The 10,000-nt window shown below is 46.0% G+C and overlaps 1 protein-coding gene across 1 annotated transcript in view; it reads right to left on the bottom strand.

Annotated features, from left to right (window-relative positions):
* Window positions 1–7,705: 7,705 nt before the first annotated feature.
* klf5a (Kruppel like factor 5a) overlaps window positions 7,706–10,000 on the bottom strand; it is an 8,849-nt gene continuing 6,554 nt past the window's right edge. Inside the window, exon 4 of the mRNA XM_076141773.1 lies at window positions 7,706–9,709. Coding sequence (XP_075997888.1) covers window positions 9,531–9,709 — 179 coding nt within the window. The 3' untranslated portion in view covers window positions 7,706–9,530. The remainder of the gene's footprint in view (window positions 9,710–10,000) is intronic.

Below are 10,000 nucleotides of genomic sequence, written 5' to 3'. Positions count from 1 at the left end.
GAGGGAGCCACTTTGCTCCCACTCAGGTCACGTCTAAACAACGGCTCGGGGTCAAGACCGTCCAGATTAAACTATTACCATTATGATGTTAGAAGGACTCGGGGGTGGAATCAGAACCGGCAGTTATGAATACCAGGTTTCACTGAAAGCATTTTAAATGATGCACAGCTTCCAGGGAAGAGAGGGTGTGTGTGTGTGTGTGTGTGTGTGTGTGTGTGTGTGTCTGAGCCATGTGTTGACTGACCGTGTGTAGGTGTGAGGGGATATTTTGGAGATATCAGGGGGATTGAGGCATGAGAGGAGCCTTCGTCATGTAGCAGGATCGTGTTTCATCTCATCGGAAGGAAGGATGGCGAGCAGGGGGACGGAGGGGGAACAGGAGATTATTTTCATAAAGCAGATCTGCTATGGTTGTCCACCTACGAAACTTAACAGCGCATATCTGACATGTGTTTGAGCTCACACACACACATACAGACACACAGACACACACACACACACACACTGTGTACACAGGCTAGTATCTGGTCAAGCAAGTTCGAACAAGCAACAGGAACATCTTTTCATTATGTAATGTCTTTTCATAAGCAGAATTATGTGCTTATCCTTTAGCTACAAGAGACTGCATGTCTGTGTGTGTGTGTGTGTGTGTGTGTGTGTGTGTGTGTGTGTGTGTGTGTGTGTGTGTGTGGTGTGTGTGTGTGTGTGTGTGTGTGTGTTATTTATCCAAACAGGGTTCTTCCTTTGTATGTGGGTTTTAGACTTCATTTCAGGATTAAAGTTAGAATCACTGTGCTGTGCAGAGTCGCATGACATCACAGGTGTTTCTTCCTTCATCATCACCTTTTATGCTACAGAATCTACGGCTCTTTCCTCCTCCTCCTCCTCCTCCTCCTCCTCTGCCTTCTGTGTTTAGGTGCTTTCCTATGCTTGGAGCTCTGCAGGAGTGAACTGAGAGCTCCTCCAGCTCAGTGGAGTAAACAAACTGTGTTTTATGTACACGGCCAAACAGCAACAACAAGATTTTACAACTTTTGAGGGCCGACAGAGTTTTGGAGACGTCATTGTTTAGACGTTTCCATCCAGGTCTCTAATAAACTGGATAAGAAATGTTGCAAAGAGAAGGCAAGAAAACACAGGAAAACACAGGAAAACACAGGAAATGAAACTCGGGCAAAATCATGAAACACGGAACAGATCTTTGCTGGAGAAAAAGAAACTTGATACACGTTCCAGTGTTAATGGTGGAAGAGTGAGACTATTACATTTAATCGTGAAGATGGTCCACTGTCCTTTGGCCAACATGGTTTCCCTTCATTTCAGGTAAAGAATGAGTCCACCTTAAGCATGTGTACAAGTGTATCTGCAGATTAAATCGTATTTATTAGTGTTTTGCCTTTTCTGTCGATCATTTTTAATTCAATCAGTCCAAATGTGCCTTAATAAAACCAAACGTTGGGTGGAATGGTAGCAGGTGTGGCACACGGAGCTGCAGGCTAGTTGCAGATTGTAATCAGCCTTGTCTAATTGGCACAGCTGCAGCCGGTTCACAATCAGGCAGGAGCCCATGAATGTCTCATGGAGAAGCTGAGCCGCTGCTCCTGTGTAACCAGAGGGTCAGTCAGAGGGGCCGTGGGGTAGAGCAGGACGGAGCATGTCTGACGAGTATGAGTGGAATCAGAAGGGGTGTGTGTGTGTGTGTGTGTGTGTGTGTGTGTGTGTGTGTGTGTGTGTGTGTGTGTGTGTGTGTGTGTGTGTGTGTGTGTGTGTGATGACGACAAAGGTGTAAGAGAAAAACAAAATGACCTCAATTCCATCAGTTTGTTGTTTTTGGAGCAGGTCTGAAGTCATTCCCATTCCATTTGCACCACAAAGTTCAGATCTTAATTAAGACAAACGTCTCGCACACTGATGGGAAATGATGCCGGTCAGTGGCCAAAAATAACGTCCTTCAGCCTTTTGTGTTGTGTTTCGCTGCTGTCTGAGTAATTCTGTGTTCTGATAAATGATGCAAGATCTTGATGACTCTTGGGAAGCTTGAGTCTGATCATGTGATCACCTCCCAGATGCTCCAGAGAGAACGTACAGCACTCTGGTTAGGAGCTAAAGGAAGGAGAAGTCATTGTTGAACCAAAGTGTGTCATAGCTCCTGTGGTGTAAAAGAGCCTGAGAAGGTTCTGGGTTCCTGAAAACATCCATGTGATTGGAAAGCTCAGTTGGATCAGTCTCCACAGCGCCCCCTACAGTCACAATAGTGCTTATGACAACACATTGATTAAGAGTCTAACATCAATGAGCCTCTTCAGCGTTAAAGAGTTTATGGTTCCCTCTCAAACTTTGGAAACGTGATTGTTTTCGGAGATCGATATGATTGACTTTTGCCCTCAGAAGTCATCAAACACCCTTTTTTTCCGAGCGCGGCGTCCCGGTGGACACGTGACACGGCTGTGCACCGGTCAGGTCCTGGACAGCAGTGTGTGAATGTGTGTTTGGGCCTCTCCCTTCTACTGCAGCTACTCCTCCAGGCTGAAAATAACAATGTTCTTTGTCAGCTGGCCTAGTTAAGCGAACATTAAAAGGTGGGAGATTTATGTGATAGGAATGGAATCAATTTAAAGGCTCCGGCTGTCCAACCATCGCTGGGAACATCTGACTTTGTTCCCGGTAATTGTTTATTTGATGTTTCTCTCCAACGTCTCTTCACATTTCACTGTTTGGTCACAGATTGATAGGAGATTTTTATGTGCATTGATTTGAGCCACTGAGGAAGCATGAAGAAGTGCAGAGATCATCGACTTTAATGCCACGATGGAAAAACACTAAACAGAAAGAAGCAGAAGATGATAAACGTGCCGCATGTGAACGTTGCTCCGTGTATCTGGAACGTGTTAGGAGTTCCCAAATATTGGAGATTTTGCTCCAACATCAGCTTGTTTCTGCTGAGCTTGGTTACCACTTTATTCTTATTTTATTCTTGATTCCATTAGGTCAGATTTCAAACATCCAAATGGGAAAATCAACAAAGATAAAAAAGAAAACTCCCTTTCTCATGAATCTGATCTGAGTCCCATGATCTGAGCTTTGACTGTTGAGCAACGTCTGGTTTATGTAGTTATTGCTCCATGATGTCTCACAAATCAAACATGATCCAGTCCAAATCGTTCATTTTTGTCACTGAGCTGTCGTTAGGGGTGTGTGTGTGTGTGTGTGTGTGTGTGGATTATTTCAAGAACTCAGTGTTGAAATTGCCATCGCCTGGAGGAAGTCGGCAGCTCAAAGTGATCAAACAGAGCCGAGAAGGTCAATAACACGATCGGCATCCATATTCAACTGGACTGTGAAATCAAACTCAGACTGGATTTTGAGTCTGAGTCATCAAATCTTCATGCGAGCGACTCAGAGACCCTCTGGTGTCATGTGTGTGTGATTAACTCGCCCACGTGTTCTTCATCGCCCCTAATCTACAAAACCATAAAAAACACCAGAGACGTCAAGAGGAAACTATTAAGTGTTTGGTCAGGGAGGCGCTAGGTTCCAGCCCTGTGCTCCATACGTTAACAGCAGGCAAACAGTGGGAGTGTGTGGGACGTAACACAAACCATTTTCTCTTTTCACAAATCACGATAAGAACACAAAAACCCACAACTTCCAGGTGTAAAAGCTGAATTTGTTCCTTGTGCGGCCTTGAAGACCACAACCCTCCTCAAGTGCCACACGAGTGTTTTGCAGGTGTAAAGATATTGAGCTGATAGGGACAAAGCCTAATAGGTTTGTCCTTTGAACTCATTTTCCATGTCGAGGAACCCACCCGGGGAATGACTGGAGCTCGGGCCGGGGACGAGCGACTCGTTTCTGTGAGAGTCCCGGGAAAAAGCTCAATTATTACCTTTCAGGGTTCCTCTGAAAGGCCTTTATCAGCTCCTGTGTTGATCTAAGACGGAGATATTGGTTTAGGTTTTGTAGGAGTCGCCGTCATTCCCCCATGAATCATCGCTGCGATGTTGAAACTTCTCGCCGATTGATCTCCCCGAGCATGCACTGTAACGGATCACATGGCGGTGACACAATGAATCCGATCTTGAATTGAATATACAGGAGATACAGGTTTGGGAACGAGCCTGACTCTGATCTGAAGGGATGAAACATTTACCTTCAAAAGAGAAGGAGAAGTTTGTCGAACATATTTCTAAGAACAAAATTCAATTCTGGTTTCGCAAAGTTCCCAAACTGACTTCAGATCCTCAACAACAACAACCAGGAGCAAAGTTCATGGTGACTTGTAGGTGTAGAGAACAAATGCTTTTGTTGACTGCACCCTGGACCACCCAGGACCGTCCTCATTAAGTGGAAACGAGGCGTTACAGGAGTTACATATGGAGCTACAGGAGCAACAAGTGTAGCTCCTCCCCTTCCTGTAACCCCGCCCCCGGACTTCATCCCACAGCATATAACGTTCGGAATTTAATCAAATAAAAGTGATTATTTCATGATATCTGGCTGTAATACATTCAACCGTAGCGACTGACATGTGGAACCTAAGCAAACTGCATGCTGGGAACTTTATGAGGAGGAAAACGTGCGATGTCGCCGTCACATCGGCACGGGCGGCGCTGTGATTGATGTTTTGTGAGTGGTCTGTGTGGAAAAGTGATCCAGGTGCATCCCCACACATATGGTGTCGATGCTCATCCCCGAGACGCACGGCGCTGCGTGTGTTCCATCTCTGACCCACACACACCTGAGTGTGTGCAGCAGATGGCTCCCAGCATGTAGGGCCGGCTCCAGCATCTCAGGGGCTCAAAGCAGACTTGGCCCCCTGAATTTATCAGATATTTTCAGGGAATTAAGTTGAATGTAAACTGTGTGAACACCTTACTTAGTAAAGTTGAAAGCTTCCGACTCAGTTTTACTTCTAATTCCATTACTTTCAGTTTCTAAATGACTGAGCCGGCCTGAGCCGCTGCTTCTCTGCCTTACACACACACAAACACCTGATCACCGGTCATCGGGCGTGTCGTGGTGAACTTGCAGCGGCGTGAGTCCGTGGCGGGTTCACGCCAGGCAGCATTTCTGAACCTGGACGTAGTGTCTTGGAGTGAAACTCTCCTCCATCTGTGATATTATCTTTAACTTTGTAACAGAATGTCAGCTGCTCTGCTCTCTCCGGTAAAAAACGTTCTATTCTGAGACTATTGGGAAGAGCTGACTTTGGAGGGAGTTGGTGTGTGTGTGTGTGTGTGTGTGTGTTTAGTACGTGTGTGTGTGTGTGTGTGTGTGTGTGTGTGTGTGTGTGTGTGTGTGTGTGTGTGTGTCTATCCGGGCTCCCCGTAGTCATTCTATTGGTGTTCTGAGTGGGTGGTCTGTTCCAAGAGAGCAGCACTGGAAACATTACACCTACATACACACACACACATCGAGAGGAAAACTGGGAATCACACCAACGCAGCACAGCAGAGGGTGGAGCAGGCAGGAGCCTCCTTCCAGATGTGTGACATTAATTTACTTGATCCAAAACATGAACCAGTAGCTCCCACTCACTCGTCGCTCTGTGTGTGTGTGTGTGTGTGTGAAGCAAACACATTCCCATCCTATTGTTCACTTTACACACAAACACACACACACACACACACACAAGTACCTGTGCAGAGGAGAATAGGGAGAAGCATTCCTCCTTCACATGGTTTTGGATTTTGCCAGTGAAGGAGAAGAAGACAGAGGAGAGGAGGAGGAGAGGAGAGAGGAGGAGTAGAGGAGCAGGTTATGAGAACAGAATCCACTCTGACCCAGGGAGCAGCGCCCCTGGACTTTCATACAATCCTCTCCACCGGGGGAGGAGCGGGGGGAGGGGGGGATACGGTGCGTGGAAAGACAAAGAAAGACAAAAAAAAAGGGAAAATTAAATAAGAAGAGCGGAGGAGGAGAAGACGAGGAGATGTAGGAGGACGGAAGTGGTTGATTGGGTCCCCCTGGAGATTCTTTTGTTTAGATTGTTCTGCATTTCACTTCTCCCCTCTCCCTCGCTCGCTCGCCCGCCCGCTCACTCCTCCGTCTCCCTCTCTCTCTCTCTCTCTCTCTCTCTCTCTCTCTTCTGACATCTGAGGTAGATTACAATCGAGACCCCGGGTCACATTTATGACTTAAACCAAGAACATATGGTGTGTGTGTGCGTCTGTGTGTGCGTGTGTGTGTAATGTTTGTACGTCCATTTGAATGTTGTGGGCTTCCCCTCCAATCCCTGAGTGGTGGTCAAATTTATTTTCTTGTCCATTGTCTCTCGCTGTGATATCAAAGGCCTATTGTTTGTTGATCAGCGAGGGTCCCGCAGGTTACTCACAGGTCCTGGACTAGAACATATCGCCTCTCCTCCTTTCCTCTCCTCTCCTCTCCTCTCCTCTCCTCTCCTCCACTCCATCTTCCTCCACTAATTACCTTTCGCTGGAGCTGCACTCTCACAGACGCAGACACTGGATAAGCACTTCCTCTATTCCTAAAACCCCTGTCCAGGTTTTAAAAGATTAAGCCCAGCGCTGTAATGTCTCTGTGGTTACGTCTCGTTTGTTTTCAGAAGCCTCCATCTTAATGTCCCACAGCCACTCGGCTCTCTGCTCGCTCGCAAAAACAAGGAGCACAAGCCGGGGAAGTGCAATTTAGTCCCATTTTCTGCTCCTTTGTGGCTTAATTGGGGACCAAAACAGGCTCAGAGTGTGTGTGAGATGTATGTTCCTCCTTAACGGCACATAATGACTCATTTAAAGGTGATTTATTGTGCCGTTAGTTTTGTGTACAGCATAGTAAAGACTTTATGATGAATGTTGGCAAGTTTGAGGTTCACCAACCCAAAGTTTCAGGGCCTGAACTTCCCTCAGAGCTTCAGGTTTGATGAGTTCTTTACATCTCTGACATGTTTAAGTCATCGTGTCACATATTTAAATGTAGCCGCTGACACACCTAGCTCAGTACATTGCTCAATGAATATGACATCAAGTGAGTCATACTGGATCTCCTACTCGTGAGAACTTCCTCAGAAAATACATTTCAGTTCCAGTTTGTTATCGTAGAAACAGAGAACAGGTTCGGAGCTGTGCTCTAATCCCGTTTACATTGAATCATCCTCCTCCCGAGCAGGTTGGAGCTTACTGTATGGATGTGTTGCCATGACAACTCCAACCAGTTTACATTGTGAAATCTAGGATCTCTGTCCGACCGTCAACAGTTATATCCCACTGACTCATCGATCCACACACAGAGTAACAGACACGCCCACCAGGTGCCCGGCGAGCGAGCGAGGATTTGGCTACCAAACCTAAAATGGAGTTTATATAAGTTAAGTTCGTGAGAGAAAGACCACACATCGTTGATCACTGCTCCCTCTCGTTTGTCTCTGGCAGCATCGCCGTCTCACGCCCTCCTCCCCATCATCTCTCTCCTTCTCCAGGTCACAAAGGGCGTCCGAGCGTCCAAGTGCGTGCGAGCGCGAGCGTCGTCCACGCCAACCTCCCCTCCTCCAGAGTCCCCCTACGTAATCGCACTTTTTAAAATCTACTAAATCAAACTTCACCCAGTTTAGGGAGCGGCCTTTACTAGCCAAAGGATATGTTTTCACTCAGTGTGCGTAGCGGTGCTGCAGCAGGGAAGATGAGAACGTGGGGGGAGATGTGTAAGGTGTTGTGTGCCGTGGTGGCCATTGATTGGAGTCACACGTGTGTAAAAGTGTCAGTTGACTTTATTAGCATCAGCTTCACTCAGTTGAAGAAAAACAACTTTTGTCTTTGGAACGTTTACCATGGAAGAAGAAAAAAGAATCTACAAAATAAGTCGTTTGGAGGACAATATAAAACAATGGCATCAAAATATCTTTGACAAGAAAACAAAAAGAAAATAGAAGGCTCAAATAGTTTTGGATGCGGGGCTTTTTCCTCTTTTCGCCCTTTTGTTTACAAAACAAAACTAATAACAAAAGAGGAAAAACAAAAAAAATCATTATTTACAGTGCATATATTTACATTAAGGCATTTTTGCTGGGGAGGAAATGGTTGATCTGATACAACCCCACTTCTACACAATCAAATAAATAGATTCACCATGATACATTACAGTGCTATATTATTATCTTTATGCTACCTGCAGTGAAGGAACAAATACAGAGATGCAGACTAAATCACGCACACAAACAAAATGAGACACCGGCGTCTACAAACTAAAACCTCGTCCTTTTTTTTGTTAATGACCGATGAAGTCAAAGTGGACGTGAGGCGACGGCACAAAGGGGGGGGGGGGACAAATCCATCTGAGAACAGGACCTTCAAAATAAAAGCTCAGGGTGTCCGAGGAGTGTAAGTGAGACGCTACGACAGACGATCGGTTAAGAAAAATCAGCACCATATGAGTGAAAACGGCTGTTTACAGTGATCAAAGCTCTGCTCGCACCCATCCCACACGTACAACAAGAAAAGGAGGCACTTAATAAACCGTCCATGATGATGAAGATGTCACTTTGGTTAAAAACAGTCAAAAGGAAGTGGAAGTAGAACACTTGTTTGGATTGACGTCGGGTAATCTGTGCCTCAAACCTCCTACGCTCAATTTGTGCATCACAAACTCGTCTGGTTTCTGCTTTAACTCCCAACATTGGCCTGCGGGTTCTGCTGCCTTTTTGTCTGCTTGGATATCCATCCAAACACCAGCTAAATAATTCATCACCTAATTGCTACTCTTCTTCATCCACCTACTCCTCCTCCTCTCTCTCTCTAAAATCACAAATCTCTCCGTCTCCCTCTCCGGCCCCTCCCTCGTTTCTCCTGCACTACATTTCCTCCCTGTGGAGTGTAAATGTCTTCAATTTTTAATAATCTCAAACAGCCATGTTTTGCGTAGCGTGCGCTCGTATTCAGTCCAGTGGCGATGGCGATGGTTCCAGTGGTGAGTGAGATTTATGCTCAGACAGACCAATTCTAGTGCAAACCAAAGAGGATTTGTTAAAAAAATAGAAGAAGAAGAATATTCCAGTTATATATCAGCAAACAAACAAACCAAGAGGTAAACAAAAGATTTGGCTTGACTAGTTTTTTTTGGGGTGTGTGTGTGTGTGTGTGTGGGGGAGGGGGGAATAGTTTCTTCAAGCCGGTTCTAAATGTTAGAACAGAGGAAAAAATGATTTACACGTTTTGAGTGGTAAGTGCTTTTCATTCCAGTCCGGACGGGCTGGAAACACATTTCAGAAGCTACCGTTCACTTTTCCCTTCTTTGTATTTGTCCAAAGAAAACGATTCTTTACCTTATGTGAAGTTTAAAGGACCAAGAAGTCTGTTTGGCCAACATTTTATACACTTTCCAACCTCCAAATGTATCCGTTCTGGATTAAGAGCGACACGTTTGTACCTTTGTGCACACGACAGCAGCACCAGTAAGAGCTGAGATGTAAGAATGAGTAATTCTGCAAACTGCCTGAAGGAGTGTGTGTGTGTGTGTGTGTTTGAAGTGCTCTTGTGTGTGTGTAGTGTGTTTATGTGTGTGTACGTGTGTGAGTGCTCTTAATTCTGGTGTCTCTTCATGTGTAGGGCGAGGTGGTCGGAGCGGGAAAAGGAGCGCGAGCAGACGGCACACTGGAAGGGTTTGGCGCCCGTGTGCTTCCTGTAGTGACGCGTCAGCTCGTCCGAACGGGCGAAGCGCCAGTCGCAGCTGTCCCACGTGCATCTGTACGGCTTCTCACCTGCAGGGGGAGAGGAAGGAGACGAGTGTGAGCGCCGCGGAAACACCACAGGTGACACAGAACAGAGCAAAGGGGCGTGTGTTAGCGCTGCACCATCAACTCACACCCAAACACACCGACCAACACACACACAAAGTGCTGCAGGGGAGAAACTAACGCTGCTAAACGCCTAAACTAAATACGGCTAAACCACTAATCCACCGCTCCATTAAAAATAATTCGATTAAAATTGCACAAGCGATTAATCGGCAAACTATTCCCCAAATATTCAACTCACTTCAACTTCAACTC

This window comes from Genypterus blacodes, unplaced genomic scaffold (genome assembly GCF_046128005.1).
Source record: "Genypterus blacodes isolate CSIRO-AG114 ecotype Tasmania unplaced genomic scaffold, CSIRO-AGI_Gbla_v1 ptg000020l_1, whole genome shotgun sequence".
In the NCBI taxonomy this organism is placed as follows: domain Eukaryota; kingdom Metazoa; phylum Chordata; class Actinopteri; order Ophidiiformes; family Ophidiidae; genus Genypterus; species Genypterus blacodes.
The sequence above is the reverse complement of the archived record's forward strand: the minus strand, read 5'-3'. Positions and strand labels throughout refer to the sequence as shown.